Genomic DNA, 23,506 nt, shown 5'->3' with positions numbered 1-23,506 from the left:
ATCATGAATCCATTCAAGTCTCTCCCCTTCTTACCACTCAGGTCCAATCACCATCAGTCTTCACGCGTACTCACCCAATAGCCTCCTGACATCTCCTATCCCCACTGTCACCCCACAACATCTATTTTCTACACAGCAGCCTATGTATCTTTGAAAAACATAGATGAGATCAGTTCATTTCCAACAGCTTCCCATTCCACTTACAATAAACAGAAACTCTTTCCTAAGGCCAGTCTAACCCAGGCTCTGCCTGATCCTCAAACCTCATCTCAGACGGCTCCTCCCACCAACTCCCAGCTTTGTTTGCTAGAGCACACGGAGCCCCTGCCCATTCCCCACCCGTTCTGTTCTGCAGAAAGTCTCCAAGCCTCCACTTCCACTGATCTGCCTAAAATGCTTGCCTCCCAAATCTTGTATGGTCCAGCTCCTTCTTATCTCAGCTCAGAACTTAACTTACCATTCATTCTAAAAGAGCCACCGTCCAACCATCACTTTTTACGGTGTTACTTAGTTTTCTTTGTGGCACTTTTTCAACAAATGAGGTGATTTTTAGCTGACATCTCAGAAGTCAGTAAAGCTAGTTTCAAAGATATTCTCCAGGGGTAGAATTTAATAAGGAAAAGCCTTTGGGTAAGATGAACTCTGAGGAAATCTAAAAACAATACCTCATCTTTAAGGGCAGTACCAGGGTTGCACAGGTGTTACTGCCTTTCTTGAATGTTCTTTGGAGATGTTTGAATTTTGATGATGATAATCACTATTTTGGCTCTAGCTCTAACATCTAGGTTCTCTAAGTCACATGACCCAAAGAATCTTGGATCATACATTCTATGTTCCTCCATCTCAGCAAGAAGCCACCAACACAACTCAGGGGACTTCTTTTCTCTTTTCTTGCAAATGGTTAACCTATCAGCACCTATGACTTGGAGTGACTTTAGTGATGATCTAAGGAATCTAGTCCTTGCTTCTTATAGAGAAAAAGCCCTGTGTGGTTAATTTAAGACATGACTATTTTTCTAGTAAACTTCTTTTTAATGAAAGTACATAACTAATTTTGCCTCCTTCTGGGTGATGATAATACCACTTGTGCTTTCAGAAGCTAATTGGGAGATGCCCATCTTAAATTCTTTGATACCACGGATGAATGAGAAATATACATGAATAATTTTCCTTTACTGCTAATGGGAGTTAAACAGCAATGTCATATGGAATGAAGTTCTCTTCCCTGCTATAATAATAGCTGCGGTTTTTATTTTCTTTCTTCAGAAATCCTGGAATCAGTGTTCAGCCAACAGTAATTACTGCTCATTACAATAATCATCACCATCAGCTTGATCAGTCCCCTGGGGCAAGAGTGAGGGCCTAAGGAAATGCATTTTTATTTAGGATGATGAAGAATTTTACCTAAGGCGCAAGGCACCTCTCAAGGAGCCGAATTTGATGACCAATACTGGCAGCTGTTAATATATTGAATTCCTAAGTCAGAATTATTGTTTTAAGTGTTTTCTGAGTGAAACCATATTCTAAGGAATCTGAAATTTCAGTCTCATGTTGAAGTCTTTACGGGTCCCATAGATGAAATGGAAACAAGAAAAAATGTGAATAAATGGTTAGAAGTTTATGAAGCAAGGAGGGTAATAGCAACTGCAACCCATATTACAGAGAAGTAGCGACCAACCTCGGCTTCCTGGTCTGGGGCCTCCTTTTAAAATAACAGGCAAAAAAAAATGGCTGGAGAAGGAGGTAGAGGCTGGCGTGAGAGTTGGCACTGTACGTGGTTTATGGAATAAAACCAAGAGATCTCAGGACTGAAAGGGATCTGAGGCTTGAATCCCAGTTTTAGCATTAGAGCAAAGCCTTACTACATACTAACTTAGACATATTCAGGGTTCAGAAGTAAAAGACTATTCTCTATTTTTAGGAAGATCATAGACTTAAGCAGAACTGTTAGTTAGGAAGCAATCCAAATACAATATCCAAATATAAAAATCCAGTTACAGTGGCTTAACTAAATAGGGTATATTCCACCTGAAGTTAGAGCCAGAGATGGGCAGTTCAGTCATCCAGGCTGTAGCTCCAAATATCTTTCTGCCCCACTACCACTAACATATGGCTTGTCCCTCCAGGCTGCCAGGTAGCGGCTCTACCTCTGATCTCGTGCCTCCTGACCGCAGAGAAGGAAGGGAAAGACTAGAGGAGGAAAAAAACACTGCCTGCATCAGGAAAACAAAATCTGTGCGAGAAATCTCTCGTGGACATTGCTTTATGTCCCCTGGTCAAAATTGTGCAGTAAGGCTACTTCAGATGCAAACGATTCTGGAAAGACAAGAATCTAAGGTAGGCATATTGCCACTCCAAACAAAATAGGGATTCTACCATAAGAAAAACAGGAGAATGGAGATTGATTGGCAATAAGGAGTGTCTAACGACAGGCTAACAATTACGTAGACTAACAATCACATTGACAATTACACCATTGTATGCTTTGTACATCATAAATTTTTGCAGAACAAAGAACTGTCTACGCTCCTGTTAGGGGGAGATGTTGTGGAGGGCTTTGCGTGGAAGTAACACTTGCACTGCGTTTCAAAGAAAGAATGAAATTGTCAGAGTAGACAAAAGGACAGACTGCTTTAAGAGAGTGATTAGGGGGTTAAGTGGGCATGGAAAAATGATGGTCCACCAGAACATTTCCCCAGAACTGGCAGAAATGTAGTTTGGACCAATAAGTACTGAGGCAAGGTTTCAGGTATGGCTAGTCCAACAGCTCAAATGATGTCACCAAAACTCGTTATCTTTCTCTTTTTTCTCTTTGACTCTACAGTAGTCTGTAAGCAGCTCCAGGCTTATATCTCATCCTATAAAAGCCCCAGAAGTGCCAATGAAGTTCTGAGTATGCATCTCATTGGAAGAACTGGGCTCTGTGCCCATCACTCTGACCTATCACTGTGGACAGGCAAATGGGATTTGCCGACTGGGCAAGCCTGGGTTCCATGCCCACCTCTGGAGCCCCACCCAAACCACTTGAACTAAGAGTGAGAAGGAAGCTTCTCCAAAGGAAAACTGTGACTAAATAAAACAGGCCAAAGTAATGAATGTCTTTACAGAGACCAAATTATTTTAGTGGTATGTAGAAGGTGTAACGCCAAGACATGGGTGAACCATTGGATGATTTTGGTGAAGGACAGGAAAGTTTCTGAAATGACACTGGAACTGAGGCTTGGGTATCCGGGTACGATGTTGACACTAGGCAAACTGGTAACTATACACAGAGAACCAGGTTGGGGATGTGAGGGGGACTGAAGAGGTTGAAGGCACTAATAATAATAATAATAGTTTTATTATTTATAATATGTATTTATAATATATTATTTGTTTATGTTTATAATATAATAATAAACGACTACACTCCCTGGCAAGCCAAGGGAAAGGAGACAGCAGAGAGCAGAAAACATTTAGATTTAACATTTAGAACAGACCACTGCATTGGAGATGATGATATTGAAAATCTTCCTGCCTATCTTTGTTTACGTTTAAAAATGTATTGAGTTTCTCCCTCTCCCTCTACCCCTCCCCCCGCTCATGCTTTCTCTTTCTCTCTCTCTCTCTCAAATATATAAAATCTTTAATAAAAGGCGGGAGATGCCTGGGTGACTTAGTGGGTTAAGCGTCTGCCTTCAGCTCAGGTCATAATCCCAGGGTCCTGGGATCAAGTCCCACATTGGGTTCCCTGCTCAGCGGGGAGTCTGCTTCTCCCTCTCCTTCTGCCCCTCCCCCCTGCTATGCTTTCTCTCTCTCTCTCTCTCTCTCTCAAATAAATAAATAAACTCTTTAAAAAATTTTTTTAATTAAAAAAATAAAAATGTATTGATCATAATACACAAAGGACTCTGATTTTGAAATTTTTCCAAAAACATCCTACCAAAGCTGTCTCTATTACACTTTTATTTCTTTAATGTCTCCTTTCCTTCCTCCCTCAGATAATCAATGTCTTTAAAACACCAAAAGAAGGGGTTAAATTGCAACAGTTTGAGATGAATTGTGATTGGAACGTGCAGCTCTAATGAAAAACAACATCTAAATTTTCGAACCTACATGAAGCCAGTAAGCTGTCCCTAAGTCAAGTTTAATTAATGTGCAGCATTTGTCTACTCCAAATGCGTATGAATAAATCTTCAAGGTCAAATTAGTATTTTAAAATATGAGTTAGCCAATACAATAGGAGTTAGCATACAAGCAGAATAAGATGGTGTTTCTATTTTAAATCAACATAAAGATGTACAAACTTGAAACGAGATGTCTCATACACAAATTTGCTCTTTATTTTTTCTAGGACTATTATAACAGAGATTCAGTGATTTGGTTTCAAAAGAATGAAAACAATTTTTAAAATATCTTTTTAAATTACATTAGTTGTGTTACTCTCCTAAACTGGAAGGAACTTTATTTTGAATACATCTCTGAAAATATATGTGGTTGTCAGCAATTCAATAATACCATGATGACATACTGATAAAAATATTACTCAAAATGGATACAAAATTCGATTTTGGGGCTTGTTTTATTGAAGTGTAGTTGATATACAATGTTACATTAGTTTAAAGTGTACAACATAGTGATTCAATAATCCTATACATTACCCAACACTCACCATCTAAGTGTAACTACCATCTGTAAACATATGGTTATCAAATTTTTTAAGAGATTTATTTGTTTGTTTGTTTATTATTTATTTATCTGAGAGAGAGAGAAAGAGAGAGAACAGAAACAGATAGGACAGGCAGAGGGAGAGGGAGAAGCAGGCTCCCCGCTGAGCAGGGAGCCTTATGCAGTCTCCATCCCAGGACCCTGGGATCATGACCTGAGCTGAAGGCAGACGCTTAACGACTGAGCCACCCAGGCGCCCTTCGGTTCTCAAATTTTTTAGGCATGTTAACAACACAGATTATTATGAAAGAAGACATAACACACATGATCTATAATAGACATTGTTAGATGTCTAACCAACAACCATTCCTCCTCCCTCTTCTCTTTTTTTATAGGACCTTGGTCACTTACAAGTATGTTTTCCTTCCCAGGCCTTCTGCATTGGGAAAGTTAGCCCTGCCTCAGTCCCAGGGGGTGAATCCTGATTGGTCTAAGAATGATGGTCCCATTCCCTCAATGACTGATCCAGGCATATGTTTATATGATTTTAGGGGGAGTTTGCTGGGAAGCAACTGGAAAGAATTTCCTCACTCTTAAAAAAGAAGCACAAGAGAGACTATCTATTGTCTCTTATAAACACCTTGCCACCAGGAGGTGAGCTAGCCTGAAGACAGTTATCATACTGAGAGGGTCATAGTGGACAGTTGGAAAGAACCCCCAGTCCTCAATGATGTTAAGCCACTGGATAAATCAATTCTGAAGTCATCATACTAGGAGAGTTTTTTATTTTTTGAAGATTTTATTTATTTATTTGACAGAGAGAGACACAGTGAGAGAGGGAACACAAGCAGGGGGAGTGGGAGAGGGAGAAGCAGGCTTCCCGCTTGGCAGGGAGCCCGATGTGGGGCTCGATCCCAGGACCCTGGGATCATGACCTGAGCCGAAGGCAGCTGCTTAACGACTGAGCCACCCAGGCACCCCACTAGGAGACTTTTATATAAGATAATAACTTCTCCTTTTTTCTTCTTTTAATAACTGTGAGGTAGATTTTCTGTTACCAGCTGCCATAGGATCCTAATCCATATTTTATTTTTTTAACTATTAAACTATTAAAATATTGAGAGGTTAAGAAAAATAATAGCAAAAAGTGACAAGATAAAAGAGCCAAACACAATTTATGTCTAGGAATTTGCATTCTTCATAAGCACGTCCCATGCAGAGGGATATATTAATGTTCAGGGTTGTTCACTGCAATATGGTTTGTACTAGCAAAAGAGTGAGAACACAAATGCCCTTGAATAGGAGGGTGGCTAAATTGTTTACAGTTAAACATACTATTGACTCCCTGTTCTACTTCTACCACCCCTCAGTGGGCCCGATCTCCTGTCTAAGCCGTAGCCGCCACAAACGCCAGAATCCTGAGCCAAATTACACATATCACCTTTTTCTAGCCCAAGGTTCATTCCTGGCAGTGACATCAATCATGATGACCAGGTGGACATGGCACTGTATGATTATCTTCACTGACTTTGAACAAATAAAGTCTGTTGCAAAACATGCCCTCAGTACTCCTAAGATCTCAGACACGCTCAATTTAACCTTTTTATACATCCTTCAACTTCTTTCCTGTTTTATCCCATGTTCTGTCTCAGCACAAATCCCTCCCCACCAAGACTCCACCCCAGACTTTTTCTCCAAGTAAAGCTAGCTAGGACAAGTGCATTCTAGACCTCTGATACCTGTTTACTTCATTTTCTGGGCTTGTTCTCATTATAATAATATCAGCTGGGCACCAATTACCAACATAACCAGTAATGATGCATGTATAGTTTGCATTTCTGAAACCTCGACTCTCTTTGGTCAAGCTCTTGCTTTTGTAAGCATTCTGAAGTTCCCCTTCTCCTGTCTCTCTGTTTTGTCACAGGGTTCTGATGACTTTATATGTCCCCCTAATTTCCCTAACTTCACACTCTATTTCTCATAATATATCGGTTAGGGTAGACTGATTACATGACAGGTAGACCAGAGTGTGGAATGGCTCCAACAATAGAATGTTTGTTCTTGCTCTTGTCTTGGTGGGGAACTCAGGCCGGTGCTTTAGCTCTCCTCCACAGGATAATCCAGAGACCCAAGCTGCATCCACATCATGGAATTCCACTGTCCTTTTTTAGGGCATAATCTGCATCCAGGCCGAGGTAAAAGAGAGCACAAAGAGGAGCATGAGTGGGACGGTTTTACTGCTCAATGATATCTCTTCTGAAAGGTGGCTACGCTGTGTAGGTCAAATTCCTGATCAATTTTTTGTTGGTAAATCAAGTGTTTGTATCAGTGTTTTCTGTTCCACATCTAATCGGGAGAAGCGATAATCTATCTAGAATTGCTAGATAGATTAAACTGAGTTTAGTGTGGACTTCTTAATGTGTTTAAGAGCACAAAACTTCTCAGGGTAGATTATTAGAGCTAATAATATAGCTGAAAACTAATTAATTAATTAATTAATTAATTAAACTGTGGATGGGTGACATTTTATTTAGACATCCCTTCAGCTTGCACAAAATGAATGAATACAACCACATATTACTAACCTAAAATAATTATCCAGCTCATTTTCTTTTGGGGGATTAAAAAGTGCTTCTCAATTTTGATTTTTACTAGTTTAATACCCCTATGGAACCAATAATCATAGAAAGTTAGTCTTCCACATTAATATTTTCACCTACATGATACTTCTAAAAAAAAAAAAAAATCAGAACCCTTCTATCCTTAAATGGAGGATTCAATCATCTTGTCTAGGCTGACTTGTTCAATAAGGCCACAGAGTCAGTCTGTGTGAATCACCCAGTTTGCATATTGCCCGGAGATAAATTCTTTTCAACAGTCAGCAGTCTCAAAAGTATACAGGTCTAAGGAGCAACTAAATGAGAAGATGTTCATGGCTTAGTTCCACATATAACCACTCAGAAAAGCAGATTACGAAAAATGTCTTTCAGGCGGTCACTGGCAACATCTTTGGATACAGAAGGTGGTGTTTAAAACATGGCTTCAGAAATCAATAAATCGACAACAATCAATAAATCAACAAGAAATCATTGCACCTTAAAAAGAAGGCTAGGGCGCCTGGGTGGCTCAGTTGGTTAAGCGACTGCCTTCGGCTCAGGTCATGATCCTGGAGTCCCTGGATCGAGTCCCGCATCGGGCTCCCTGCTCAGCAAGGAATCTGCTTCTCCCTCTGACCCTCCCCCCTCTCATGTGCTCTCTCTCATTCTCTCTCTCTCAAATAAATAAATAAAATCTTAAAAAAAAAAAAAAAAGAAGGCTAACAGAGGGTGTTGCCATAGGAAAACCAGCCAGCTGGTGACCCTACAGAAGGGTTTTATCCTGGTGACATCACAGGCGTCAAAGCTATGTATGGATTTTGGCTCTACAGATTTAAAAATGTGACCTCCACAGTGCACCAGAGTTATCTGACTCAGGGAGACAACCTCATGACAACCAAACGCGCAGGGGACTGATAGGTAAGTCGTAATGTAATTTACTCATTTAAGTGCGAAATACGACCATGACACACAAAGGAATGCTCATTTTGGCATGGCTTATACTTTCCCTGTAGGCAGTTAATATTTAAATCATATTATAACCAGAAGGTTGCTTGGTGAACAGTGAGGAATTTGAACTAAGGGAGTTATTTGTATGATTCAAATGTTTGATAGCACTGGATTTTGATAGTCCCATTGAGTCATTTCTTATTTCTATTTATGTTTTATTAGCAGAAGGACACATCTTCAGGATAGAGTCTCACAAGGAACACACACAGAGATACATGGGTATATAGATACCTGTGCTCCTCTCTCACGGCTCTGACTGAAACTCTGGTTGGCTCCCCAGAGCCGCGCATGCTCAGCCACTCTGGTCTGGGAGGAGCCAGGCGAAGGAGCCCGAAGAAGCCTTCCAAGGAGGGGCTGGTATAGGCAGAGACCCAGCAGCATGAAAGAATGTGGCACATTCTGGGAACGGCAAATGGTTCAATAAGAAGGGAGTATTGTATTTGCGAGAAGATAGAGAGGAGGTAGTTAAGAGACGAGGCTGAAGAAGTAAGCAAGAGACAAATGACGAAGGAAAGGTCTTACACACTTTGCTAAATTATTTGGGTCTTACATAAAAAGCTCTGGAAAGCCTTATGAGCATTTTCAGTGGGGCCATGACATGATCAGATTGCAATGTAAAAAATATCACCGTGGAGATCCAGTTATCTATTCCTACATCTCAGGCTGATTTCATGGGTGTTCAGAATAGTCTGGTAGATATCCAGCTAAATTCAGGGAGTTCCCTACTCCTCTATCATCTTGCCCCTCCCCCCAAATACATACGAGTGGGGGGAGGGGTAACAGGGGGATGGGTATTAAAGAGGGCATGTGTTGTGATGTGCACTGGGTCTTATACATAACTAATGAATCATTGAACTCTACATCAAAAACTAATGATGTACTATACAGTGACTAACTGAACGTAATAAAAAATAAAATAAAATAAATTTTAAAAAATCACCATGGCTTAGAAATAGAAAAGTGAGTTAGTGGAGGGGTCCAAGATACACAGAAAGAAAGTTAGGAGGCCTGGGTCCCTGGCCACCAGTACCTCACCTTCAGGACTTCTCTACACATCAGTCCTCCGTCAGCCAGCACCCGCAGTGTGGTACCCGGGAGCGTTCCTTTGTTGCTGGAGCTCATTTTGTTGCCTGTGGCAGGCTTGAAGTGTCCGAGAATTCGTGCTCTAGCCACACCCTGGATCTGGGACTGGAGGGCTGGCCCCTGACTCTGGGGTGTGGGCGAGGCTCCATGGGATTCGGCTCCAGTCGCCCACAGTATCAGCAGGCTTGGTAATAGGCCTCTTGGCCCTTTCTCTTCCCTGTCTCACCTCCCCACTCCCCTGTCCTGCATACTTCACCTCCCAAATAAGTGACTTGGACTCAAATATTTATTTTAGGGTCTGCTTCTGGGGGAACTCAAATTGCAGGCCCCTGCAAGTGCAGGATGAGGAGGGCCTGATTCAAGCCAGGAACACAGAGCTGGTGACCAAGGAAGTGAGCTGGAGATACATTCAAAAGATGTTAAAAAATAAAAAAGGAAAATATCAGGGAATCCCAGGATGGCCCCCAGGTTTCTGATTTGGGTAACTAGGGAATGGCAATGCCATTCTCTAAGAAAAGGAATATAGGAGGAGAAGGGGGTTTGGGGAGAAGATGATAGGCTCGGAGTTGAATATGCTGGGTCTGAGACACGTGAGGAACAGCCAAGTGGAGTTGAGAAGTAGGATGTTGGCTATACCAGCTGGAGCTCGGAAGACTGGCCTGAGCTGGACCATATATGCAAGGCAGAGTGGACTGTTATTATTTTTGTGCTCATTGTCTGAATCTCTTTCCTATTTGGGAAAAATATAAAATGAATGGAGGCAGGGCCCCTCCTCCCATCAGAGTAATCTGCAGGGGAGCGCATTTCCTTTCTAAGCTCTCTAGCAGCGAGGGCACAGTGACCAGTCAGATGCCCCAGCAGGGATTTTTTGCCTACCGATGGGATAATGCACAGAGGGAAGCATGGTCTGATTTTTCTGGGTGAACGTGGCGGAACTGAGAGTCCAGTGTTTCTGGGAGGGAGGGCAGCAGCAGTGAGGTCCTCACTCCTATAGTTTCTGCCGACTTCAGGGGAGGGAGCCAAGCATCCACGGTCGTTTACCATCAGGGTAGGAACTGCAACTTAAACTTCATCTTTGGTTTTGCAAAAAGGATTAATGTTCTAGTTCTTAAGCTGGGAGGTAGACACATGAATGTTTGTTTTATTTTTTTTGTTTGTCTTTGCATCTTTTGTATGTATATTTCACAATGAAACTGTTCAAACAGAAAAACATGGTTTTTGAACAGCAGTAACAAAGCAGAAATTATGTCCAAGGGTGAAAAGGATATAATGGGTGGATCTGCTTTTGTAAAAAGGGAGAAAAATGAGGAAGAGTCACAAAATGTTGATAACTGTTAAAGCAGAGAGATGGGTATGATGGTCTTTGGGATATTCTCTTTATATTTTTTGTATGTTTGAGATTTTTCCCTAATTACAGAACTTGAAGGCAGAAGGGTATCCAGGGCTGATGGAAACATTAATGGAGAACAAACTGTTAGGAATAATCCAGAGAAAACACAGTGCCTCACACATTAAATGGGACCAGTGGTCATTTGTTGATCAATTTCAATCTAGAAACATGGTAATTGACTGGAAACAGGACTAAACTTTGTCTAATCAGAAAACTAAAGTATTAGGAATATCTGAAGACTCAAGTCACAAACAGCCTCCAGTTTGTTTTCTAGAAATTCAGACTCCTCAGATCTCAGATTCCTCACTCACCTGTGTGCCCCCAGAGGCTTACAATTCTCCTCGGTAAACTCTTTGGTAGCTGTTGTAACTCTTGATATTATTAATTCTACTTTTCTTCTCCGACAGCTGAGATAAGCTTTTCCCCCAGATGGATTTCTGCTTTTATTGCCAATCTTGGACGGCAGGATTTTAAGATGCCACTTTATTGCCTCGCTCTTTAAGCTTTACAGAAACCTTCGCTCCCCACCCCCATCTCCACTCCTAAGAAGAGAACATGGAATATGTTTCCCAAGGGCTGGCTGGTAGGCATTTGAGTGATACCATCCTGGACCACTACAAAGAACCAGCTCCTAGGAGTGGAATGAAATCTCTGCTTTTCCAGGATTCTTCCCCTCCTATTCAGTCTCAAACGTCTGGGAAATACAGCATTATCCAGCTTTATTCACCATTTTATCCCAGTGTCCTGTAGGAATTTGATCAAAAGAGAATCCCAGAATATAAACCGGCCACACCTGCAAATTTTATTACAAGTGTGTTGTTTGTTCGTTCGATTCGGATGGGGAAAGGATGGCGGAAAATCAAGAGCTATGGGAAGACTGTCCTCACAGCTCAGCTCCTCTGCTGTGGGCTTCATTCCAATTGGTGCAACAGGAGATCTGGGGCCTGTGTTTGCTTTTCTTGGCACTCACAGAGGTGGTGTCTGTAGCTGAAGACACTGGGGCTATTGCCAGAGGCCCTGCTGGAGCTGGGACTGTGTGATTCCAGGTTCCAAGATCTCAACTGCTCGCAGCAATGGGGAACATTTTGATCTTGGCAAACACTCTCATGCCGGCACTCCATGTCCCCCCAACTCTTCTCCCTGCTTCTCTGACCCCAGCAGAGCAACGGAGTGACCTCTGGACACAGGCAGTTCTGCAGCGCCGCTGTCTCCAGAATTCCCCGCATCTCCCTAGGGAACTCACCACAGTGGACACAAACACGATTACAAACTGCTAGTGACCTGGCAGCGCGTTAACCACAGGCCCCTTGAGGAGAAAAGGGAGTGAGCTTCCCTTCCCTGGTAACTGGCCCCACAGCCCTGCAAACTGCAGAGGTGGATGCCCATAGTGGGCTTATTTCAGACACTGTATGTGCCGTGCAAACCACCACAGCCCGAAGAAAGTTAGAAAAGCAACATACACTCCCTTGAAATGGGAGATGCGATCCCCTTTTTAAGCTATTGCTGGTCACTAACATTAGGGCGGGTATTCTCCGCCAGTGCGAGAGCCAAGACCCTAGCTGGCTGTGTTGACCTCTCCAGAGCTCTGGATGTGGTCAGTCTGTGAAATCTTCCAACACGGAGGCCCCTTGTTTATCACCCCACCACTGCCTCCCTTTTGCAGGACTCTCCAGCTCGCTTCCGGCAACTGTTGCCCCATTTCGACCGACATATTGCAGCAGCCACCCGCCCCATGCCGTCACACCCACACACCTCGGTTCTACTCATTCCTGTTCTCAGAAGCACGGGTCACCTCCTCCTGCATCCCACGCTCCTCTGAGCCCGTGGTTCTCAACTTCCAATCCACAGACAGGACAAAATCAAATCCCATAAATTCACTCTCTTTCCCAGTGCTCACATCCTCAGGAGCAGCATTTCCAGTTCTTTCATCCCAATCCTTTAGCCTTTCTCCTGGATACAAAAGGGATTGTTTAGAGTTTTTGCTCAACGGTGCGATTTTAGTTGAAAAATAGTCTCCATTCATCTGACAGAAGTTTTTAAAGTAATTACTAAAAACAGTCTCCATTCATCTGACAGAAGTTTTTAAAGTAATTACTATTGAGTTTCACTATGTACTAGGTGCCTGATAAGTATTACCCTATTCAATCCTTATAACCATCCTTTTACAGATAAAGAAATTGTGGTCCAGAGAGATTAAGTTGTCCAAAGTGACACAACAGCCAGAAAATAAACTTCAGCTTTCTAAGCCCAGAGCCCATGCTTTTAATCACTACTGCATATTGTTTCCCAATCCCTAGCAACACCCCTCTTTTAAAATATCCCACCTCTCTTTACACTATCCCTTGCCCAGATCACTATTATTTACCAACTTCAAGGAAAGTTAGCCACCTTACTCCGTGATGTTAACCAAAAGCTGCCCCTCCACTGTTTCTTCTGCCATCCCTCTGGGGCTCCTCCCAGCTTAACGGCTCAGAAAACTCCTCTAATGTCAGTTAGGATACTTGGGGCTGTAAGAATCTAAACTCCAGTGTAGGCTGGTTTAACTGATAAGGGTATCGATCTTACATACTAAGGATTGTCAAGGGTGGATCACATCTCACGGCTACGTGGTTGAGCAACTTGACACCGCCCATCAGGGATCCAAGGATCAAGGATCTCCCCACTCTGTAGACTCGATCCGAAGCCTGGCTCCCCCCAAGAGTTTAGGGTGGCCGCGAGGAGCACCTGGCACCGCATGTTCCCTTGCTGTTGTCCCAGGGCAGGTGAGGGGTGGGAGTGGGAATTCTCCTCCAATCACATCTGAGTGGACCAGTTTAGGTCATATGCCCACCCCAGTAACAAGGGAAGGCCCCAAGTGATTGGCTTAAACCCAAATTCCTGAGCCAATCTCTGGCAAAGAGGATGGGGTTACCATGATGGGTTTAGATTTGTCAGGACCTGGGAGGAAATCATTTTGCCCTGTGTGGGGAGAGGGAGGACGTAGCCCGGGTTCTGTTGAGAAGGGAAGGGAGGTGGCCACTACGGCCATGGGTCTCGCAGTGTGTCCATCCGGGTCACTGCTTCTAGTTCTGCAGTTTGTTCATTGTCCAAGGTGCCTAGATGGGTAAGTGCTGCCTACTCACCCAGCTAGGCACCCAGGTCTCCCTCCCCTCCCCTCCAAATACAATCAGAGTCTCCTTATGTTCACCAAGCCATGTCCCCACAGAGCTGTAAACTCCTAGTGGAGGCGCCTCTTTCTGGTTTGCACAAAGGTACCTGTGGGGGCTGGGGTACGCTCAGATTCCCCTTCAAGAAAGGACCAGCTGACCAGCTGTGAGGAGGGCAATTAGCTGACAGCCTCCAGCTGTTTGCTCCTCCAGAGTCTGCCTTGCTTTCAAGCGGCGTTCGTGTTCTTTCCTGCGTGGCCACAAGTCTGCATCATGGTCCGATCCCCCCCACACCGGCCAATCCTACTTCTCACCCTCCTCTGTTCACTGGTGTTACCTTCTCAATAAGCCTTTTGCCCTCCCAACTCCATTTCAGGACCTGCTCCCCAAAGAAGCCAGTCAGCAGAAGTCCCCTGACAGTTAGCTGTGACTCTCCCTAGAACTTCTGTTTTTGCCCACATACCTTGCATTTCCAGAAAACATGTTCGTCATCCTCTATATCCCACTGCTCCTGGTAAAACTGCTTTTTATCGGCCTCCTGACATTCAGGCCTTGCCCCTCCCGGCTTCTTAGTCCTCCAGCCACCCTCTAGTTTCCCCTTCGTCATGCCTCGGCCTGGACCCTATCTTAGCCATGACTTTGCTAGCACCTGACTTCTCCACCCTTAGGCCAATCCCCAGCCCTGGGAAAGCTACAGTAAAATGTCCTTTCTTTCCTCCTGCTCTGAGTCTACTGGAAACAGGGTTTAATGACTTAATGACAAATCCACGCTATCTAGCTTTAATTGGGCCCTCAGGGCCACTCAGTGATTATTTTACTAATCTCTGTAGACTCCCACTGCATTGATGCCAAATGTTTTCCTCTCTTTGTTTCCTCTTCCTCTTAATTTCTCCTCACACCCAGAGGATGTATTTTTGACCTTCTTCTTTTTATGTTGATCAAGTTTGTAGCCCCTAAACTTCCCCCGTAGAGCAGACATCTGTTGCTTTTACCTACCCAGATCCCTTATACCTCAGTCTTCTTTGGAGGAATGGCCCCTCTCCCACCTCTAGTCCATGTAACTCCAGTGGACTGGCTCCCCTCTCCTCCAAAGCTGGGTATGGATGGTTGGCCAGTGCACAGTAAACACATCAGGCATGGGCTTGTGAACCAAGCCAAACCAATGAAACCCTTGTCAGAATTATTGGGCGGGGGTGGGGGGGGGTGGAGGCGGGGCAGGGAGGAAAAGTACAAACTTTCTTTGGGGATTGCTAATCTGTAAAGAAATAAACCTGGTGCTGTAACATTCCACCCTGCCCCTCAAGGGGAGAACTTTTCAATTCCATGATCCAATAAATTCTCTTTTTTACTTTAGCTAGTTGGAATCACATTTCTTATACTTGCAACCAAGGGTCTTGATCTATAACCTCCTCTCAATCTCCCAATTTGTTTATATCTTTACCTGTTCTGACTTGTTCTTGTCTGTTTCTTTCAGAGGTACCATTCTTATTTGTATAGTTTTCCTGCTACGCCTTATTTTCATTTGAGGCCTTGTTTTATCCATTTCCCTTTCTCCATTGACTTCTTCCCCCACTGCCCATATTCATAACTGGTACTGGCTGAGTAAATATTACCAAACTATTTCAAAAGTGTAGTCCTTGATGAGAACATACAAAAGGCACTTCTCACAGGGCAAGAACATGATTCTTTGAGAGGGACCCTGTTCTTCAGGGGGACAGGGGAGGGTCGTTCCAAACGGTGGAGGAGGGAGAAGCATTCTGGATGGCACAATCTATCCTTCCATGTCCTCTTGAGCACGTTCCTCAAAAGGATGCTAAGATCTCACCTCTACACTCTCTTTCTCTGGCAGCCGGGATGTCCCAGTCTTCGTGAGGAATTGTTTCGTGGCACACCAGCCTAAGCACAGTATGAGCTATAGTGTGTGTGGTAGTTTCCACAGCATCCAGAGAACTCACAAGTAGGGGGCAGGATTGCGTGCGTCAACAGCCTTCAGTAACTCTTTGGTGGTCAGCTCTTGGGTTGTTTTCTTCTTCATTTAACTTTATCTTAGATAATATATCTACATGATCTGAAATTCAAAACTAACTAAATAGATAAATACAGATATAAAACTGTCATTCCCCCACCCGTCCCCCTTTTCCATTAAGTTTTCTGCAGGTATTGGACTATGTGTCTGTATTCATTTGCTATTGCTAGGTAGCAAATGCCACAAACTTAGTGGCTTAAAACAAAATATACTGATTATCCCCTAGTTTCTGTGGGCCCAGACACCTGAGCTAAAGACAGAGTTTTCCATTCAAGGCCTCACAAAGCTGAAATGGAGGTGGCATCCAGGACTGCAGTCTCATCTAGAACTCAGAGTCATCTTTGAAGCCCATTCAGTTCCTTAGGGTTGTAGGACTTAGGTCCCTCCTTTCATGCAGACTGTTGTCCTGGAGTTGTTCTTGGCTCTAGAGGTCTCCCTCAGGTCCTAGCAGCCTGGGTACCCCCGTATGCACTTCCTAACATGGCTGATTTCTTTCTTCCAGGCCAGCAGGAGAACATCATATTGACCAACCTCACCCACACCCAAGGGCAGAAGCTGATACAGGGCATATATCCTAGGAGGACAAAACACTGGGGGCGATCTTAGAATTCTGCTTACCACAGTTTCCATTGCTTTTGAGGTTTGTTGTTTTTATATAAAAAAAGCAAATGTGTCCACACCCACATGCATCTCCTTCGATGAACAGTGGCATTTAATATATACTTTTCTCCATCTTGTCTTTTGCACTTAATAGCATATCTGGAACCCATTTCATAACAGTATATAGAGATAGTAGGAACTTATAATAGGAGTTTGTAATAGGAGTTTATCCTATTATATGGCTTCATGTATTAATCCAGCATCATCTTTTTCAAATGTCTCCCAATCAGTAATTTTTCAATCCAAAGGAAAACTGAGGAATAAAAGTCACCAGAAACCAAGATCAAAAAGAAAAGACATGGGGCGCCTGGGTGGCTCAGTCGTTAAGCGGCTGCCTCGGCTCAGGTTATCATCCCAGGGTCCTGGGATCGAGCCCCACATCAGGTTCCCTGCTCCACGGGAAGCCTGTTTCTCTCTCTCCCACTCCCCCTGCTTGTGTTCCCTCTCTCGCTGTGTGTCTCTCTGTCAAATAAATAAATAAAATCTTTAATAAAAAAAAGATTATAAAAACATTATAGGGCGCGTGGGTGGCTCAGTTGGTTAAGCGACTGCCTTCAGCTCAGGTCATGATCCCAGGGTCCTGGGATCGAGTCCCACATCAGGCTCCCCCTGCTCTGCGGGGAGCCTGCTTCTCCCTCTACCTCTGCCTGCCACTCCCCTGCTTGTGCTCTCTCTCTCTCTGTGTCAAATAAATAAATAAAATCTTTAAAAAAAAATTATAAAATGCTTAATTGCAGGCTTTCTCAAAGCTGATAATGGGAAATAACACCATTTAATTATCTGGCCAGGTATACGATGCCAACTGTCAAACACTTCTATTGAGCTGAACTTGAAGAACACTGAAACTACATAGTCTGTGGTGAAAACATGAGGATAAATCATTGATTTCAGAGTAAGACCCTATGTGCTTCTTATGCTTGAGTTGACAAAACTTCCGCTTCTCAACAAATGCTACAAAACTGCAAAATCTTCTCTAATTTTTTCCTTTCAAGTTCAGTTATTTATAAGAGTCCTTAAAGTACTCTGGGTTTCAAATTTACATACAGTAAATTTCACTCTTTGTGTGTACTGTCTATAGGGAGTACAATATACCTACATAACCTTTAGCTGCCTAAAATGTGGAAGAAGCCTAATAGTTATCAAAGTCTCTCTTTACCCTACCCCCCCTTTCATGTTGTAGTTGCCACTTACATTATATCTACATGCATGGAAACCCCCACCAATCTTATATTTTTGCTGTGAAGAGCCATATAGCTTTTAAATAACTTTTGAGGAGGGGCGCCTGGGTGGCTCAGTCGGTTGAGCGTCCAACTCTTGATTTCGGCTCAGGTCGTGATCTTGGGGTCGTGGGACCGAGCCCCACATTGGGCTCCATGCTGGGCATGGAACCTGCTTGAGATTCTCCCTCTCCCTCTGCCCCTCCCTCCCTCAAAAAATAAATCAATAAAAATTTTAAATAACTTATGGAGAAAAAATGTTCCACTACATTTATCCAAACATGCGTTTGTTCCTCCTTCATTCCTGCTCTTGCAACTTTACCTCTGGAATCATTTCCCTTTAGCTTGAAGAACTCCCTTTATCATTTCTTTTAGAGCAAGTCTGCCAGCAATGAATTTTGTTAGTTTTCTTACTCTAAGGATATCTTTATGTCACTGTCATTCCTAAAGGATATTTTCAGTAGATGTAGAATTCTCGGTTCTTTTCTTTAAGCAGTTTAAAGACCTTGTGCCACTGTCTTCTAGGCTCTGTGTAATGTGTTATTCTTCTCTGGCTGCTTTCAAGATCTTTTTTTTCTTTACCTCTGGTTTTCAGCAGTTTGATTATAATGTGCCTGGTGTGTTTTTCTTTGAGTTTATTTTGTAACGTTATATGTTTCACCATATTGGGAAGTTTTCTTCAAATATTTTTTCTGAACCAGTCTCTTTTTCTTTTGGGGACTGCAATGACACATATGTTATATCTTAAAATATTATCCCATAGGTACCTGATGATCTGTTCATTTTTAAAAAATATTTTCTCTTCAGTTCTTTACTTTGGATGATTTCTATTGATCAGTCTCTAAATTCTGCCATCCAGTGGGCTCACTTTTACTTCACACATTGTATTTTTCAGTTCTAAAATCTCCATGGGGCTCTTTCATTTATACTTTCCATTTCCTCCCTCAGAATCTTTAGTTCACTTCAAATGTGTTCACTTTCACTCCGGAAGGGTGATTATAATAGCTGTTTTAAAGCCTAGCAATCCCAACACCTGGATCATCTCAGAGTTGGCATCCGTTGCTTATTTTCACTTGAAAATTGGTCATATTTTCCTGCTACTTTCTATGTTCAGTAATTCTGGATTGTATTCTGGACATTTTGAGTATATGTTGTATTATGAAACCCCAGGCCCTATTAAGATCCTCTGCAGAATGTTGACTTTAAAATGTTAATAGGCCAGACACCCAGGACTCCAAGATGGCATCATCCATACCAATGAAGATGAAAAAGCTCATGGACTTAGTTAAACTAGGAGAGCTGCCAAGCTGGATCCTGATGCAGGATTTCACCCCTAAAGGCATTGCTGAGGCGGTTCAGAGAGGTTACTGCTAGCATTACAACAAGGATGTCAATGTGAAAAAAGGGGGCCGCCTATTTGTATGGGGCTGGGATTTGTATGGGGCTGGCATCCTATGTGCTTTTCAGCTACTGTTGTTTTTTTTTTTTTAAGATTTTATTTATTTATTTGACAATGAGAGAGAGCACAAGCAGGGGGAGCGGCAGGCAGAGGGAGAGGGAGAAGCAGGCTTCATCCCAGGACCCTGAGATCATGACCTGAGCCAAGGCAGACACTTAACCAACTGAGTCATCCAGGTGCCCCAGTTATTGTCCTTCTTAACAAGGAACTCAAACATGAGCAGCTACACAAGTACCACTGAGGAGGGCCCAATGTGGAGGCATGTTCTGCATTCCTGACCATGACATTTGCTGGGCACCCTTGAATCTTTTCATATCCTAATTAAGCATTAACACCTAACAAAAGATGACTGGTTCATGGAAATAAGTAAGTAAATAAAGTTTTAACAAGCCAGTAACATGGTTATTTTCACACTGTAAGTTCTGTCTTTCCTTTGGTCAATTAATTTCAGTGTCTGTACTGTTTTCAAATCTTCAGTTGTGCTGTTTTGTTCTATACCACACCTAACACTTCTTAGGGATCAGTCTTTGAATTGTGCAGTAAGTTATGATATAGATCACTTTTCAATATCTTTATTATGCAGCTGTGGATCTTTTTTGTGCATACGAAGCTCAGGTTTGAGACATAAGATTCTGATACGGCGTTTGCTTTCATCAAGTCTAAGCATGATATGGATGTTATAATATAAAGTATTTTTTATTGCTATTTCTTATGCCATTGTTGTTATTCTCCTACCATGTCTACTTAATAGTGATTGTTTTTGAAGATTTTATTTATTTGAGAGAGAGAGAGTGAGAGAGAGAGCATGAATGAGGGGTGCTGAGGGGGATGGAAAAGCAGGCTTCCCACAGAGCAGGGAGCCAGAGACAGGATTTGATCCCAGGATCCTGAGACCGTGACCTGAGCTGAAGGCAGACACTTAACAGACTGAGCCACCCAGGCATCCCCTTAATAGTGATTTTTATTTGAATCACAAAACTACTAAAATTTATTTTATTCTATTGTTGAAAGAATTTTGTTTTAAAATTTTGGTTTTTTAATACCAAAAAGCCAATACATATGAAGGGCATTTTTCACCACTTTACACTGATTTTAATCCAATTTTCCCTTAGTCTCAATTTATCTCACCATTGCAGGGAGACTTCTTGTCATTCTATCTCCTCTGAGGATAACAAATGGATTCATGCTTTAATCTTTTATTCACTCAGTATTTATTAAATGCCTATCATGTGCTAGATACTGTTCTAGACACTGTGCAATTAAAAAAAAAATAACTACCTAAAAATAAATAAATAACCACCTGACACTAGAATGCATGGATTACCAGAGAAATTGGAGAACTTATTTCTCTGTAGTTTTTAAGATAATTATTTGTCTAGTCAATATCATTAACTTGAAGATAGCTTAAGGTAAAAGGAATGGGCAGTCTCCTTTCAATGTTGTGAGTTCAGTGAACTCTTAAAACTGAAATATCAAGGAGATACCATCAAACAACCCAAAGCATCACTAAGAGAAACCAAATTGTTTATAAGCTCTTGTCTGTCAAATTTTTGCCCTCCTGCAACCATTAAAACTATGCATGTTCCTACTTTCATGCTTCTCTCCAGAGTTCCATGAGTTATGAAAGGAAAATAAAAGCCATGATCTCTAAAATGTACTGTAATGGCCACAGTCCAAATATCCCACCTTGTTGTCTGTGGAGAAATATTTCCTATTCAAATTGTTCCCATTTCTTCCACATTGGTAAAGTCAATAGAAAAATATATAATAGACTAACCGGGATAAGAAAAGAGTTTTATTGGGGCGCCTGGGTGGCTCAGTCAGTTAAACACCAGACTCTTGATTTTGGCTCAGGTCATGATCTCAGGGTCACGAGATCGAGCCCCACATCGGGCTCCATGCTAAGCATGGAGCCTGCTTAGGGTTCTCTCTCTCTCTCTCTCTGCCCCTCCCACCCCCCCCAACTTGTGGTCTCTCTGTCTCTCTCTAAAAAATAATAATAAAGTCTATTTCTTAAAAAATAGTTTTATTATTCCATTAACAAATTCCTAGTGTGATTAGCATACAGATTTTTCACATCAAGTAGAATATGGCTTCAGTAATGTGATGAGGATAATACACACCCCATAATACCAACTGCTTTTTTTTTTTAAGTAGGATCCACACCCAGCGTGGAGCCCAATGCTGACTGGAGCTCACAACTCTGAGATCGAGACCTGAGCCGAGATCAAGAGTTGGTCGCTCACCTGACTGAGCCACCTCGGGTCCCCCTAACTGCTTTTTAAAAACATATAATAAAAATAATGTAAGAAGGGAATGTAATTAGCTTGCATGTTTCAACCTGGGTGTATTTACTGGCTGTGTGATCCAGGATAAATTATTTAACCTCTCTGAGTCCCCCTTTCCTCAATTATAAAATTGAGAGACCAATAGCTATGGTAGAGTTTGTTAGAATTCAATGCCTAACATAGTAGATAATTAACGTTAGGTAAATATGAATCCAAAGGTCAGTAAAACTTCTGGAAGAGAGTATATACATCTGTCTGAGAAGTGTCCTTGGGAAGAATTTATCCCAACCACTTATATATTTTACAAATCGAATAAAGCAGAATTTCTTAAAACATTGTCACATAAGGCAGAAGGACAAATCTTCCCTTTTAATAAATGTTTCCTTACTGCAATATCCAATTCAATTAGATTAGCCTGGATGTTTTTGGAAGGACCTGACTGTAATAATGCATAAAAGTTTTTCTAATAGCTGGCCAGGAGCTTTTGCTGACACTTAATGAAATCTGTTTAATTACTCCAGCAGCCCTTATATTGGCTGCTAGGCTGGGGTCACTGGAAAACTCGACCCTGTGGTACTTGGGCTATAAGAACACCTTCTGCTGATTGAAGCTTGTACCCTGTGGAAATGTTTTAATGTGATCCTTGAAGCATGTCCCAAGAAATGCTGTCAACACATATTCTTCCTTGTCAGGCCTTTATTTGGTCAGGAATACTCAAGAGTGCTGTCTTTCTGCCTGTGGTTTACCACATTGTCTCCCATTTGCTTTCAAATCTGCTTTAGTTGTGTTCAATGAAGCAGAGGTAGCTGAATTAGAGGGACATCATCAACATGACTCCTCCAGAGAAAATTTCCCATCAGATAAATCACTAAACCAGCTACCATGTTCTGATGCACAGAAGCCACATCCTGGCCACCTGATCATTCACTTGCAGAAAAACATGTTCTCGACAGTGTGAGCAAAGGGGCATGGCCAGCAGACCACATGAAAAGCTGGGGTTGATCGCAAATCCCCAGAATAAAGAATTTCAAAGAAGAAAGAAAAGGCAACAAGAAAAGGGTAACACGGTCAGAATTCATGCTATCACAGGTGATTTTTTTTTAATAACAAATAAAAGCTTTTTGGACACTACTATTGAACATAAACTAAAAGGTATGGCATAATTCCTAAGAACCCATGGTTGCTGGGACACCTGGGTGGCTTGGTCAGGTCATGATCCTGGGGTCCTGGGATCAAGTCCCGCACTCAGCCAGGAATCTGCTTGTCCCTCTACCTCTCCCCCTGCCACTCCCCTGGCTTGTACTCTCTCTGTTTCTCTCTCAAAATAAATAAAACCTTTAAAAAAATCCATAGCTGCTTATATAAACATAAATGCTCTACATTATGAATTGATAGAGCAGAGTGACTCGGTATTGACAAACATAAAAATTTGCCATTGCCAAAGGTGTTGAAACCTTTCCCCCAAGGTATGTTGCTACTGTTGTTACTTGTTTGTAATGCACTGGAATTCCCACAGAATAAGAAATTGCCTCAACTGTGATCATCTGACCAATTACAAGTCTTGATGTCATGAGTTTTTCACTAGTTCTGAGAATGGACAATGTCCAGTGCACAGAACTAACTTGATAGGGGTTTTTACTGTCCAAGACAGCTGGTATTTAGAATAAAATGAAGCCTCACATTTTTTAGAAATGTGATCATTGGGAAAAAATTGATTTCACGAAAATAATTCTATTTTACAGTCTATATTAATCCAAGGAAAAACTTTCAAAACCACTGTCTACGTTTTAACCCATTTGAAGCAAACTGGAATAATTGTACTGCGTTTTCATTTTAGGCATTTAGAACTTTCATATTAAGGAATGATACTTTTGGGGGATTGGTTAGCAGGGCACATACTGCATGGAGCACTGCGTGTTATACGAAAACAATGGATCGTGGATCACCACAACAAAAACTAATGATGTATTGTATGGTGACTAACA

The 23,506-nt window shown here is 42.2% G+C and overlaps 1 protein-coding gene across 1 annotated transcript; it reads left to right on the top strand.

Moving 5' to 3' along the window:
- The first annotated feature begins 19,013 nt into the window (after nucleotides 1–19,013).
- Nucleotides 19,014–19,474, top strand: LOC123834601 (ATP synthase subunit f, mitochondrial-like). Its single transcript, XM_045863689.1, has 2 exons — nucleotides 19,014–19,137; nucleotides 19,446–19,474. The coding sequence occupies exons 1-2, from the start codon at nucleotides 19,014–19,016 to the stop codon at nucleotides 19,472–19,474; spliced, it is 153 nt and encodes a 50-aa protein (XP_045719645.1).
- Nucleotides 19,475–23,506: the final 4,032 nt, after the last annotated feature.

Source organism: Mirounga angustirostris, unplaced genomic scaffold, assembly GCF_029215605.1.
Source record: "Mirounga angustirostris isolate CCGP_5_RB_7025 unplaced genomic scaffold, mMirAng1.0.hap1 SCAF_1, whole genome shotgun sequence".
NCBI lineage: Eukaryota > Metazoa > Chordata > Mammalia > Carnivora > Phocidae > Mirounga > Mirounga angustirostris.
Note: the sequence above shows the minus strand (reverse complement) of the source record. Positions and strands in the feature narration are given on the sequence as shown.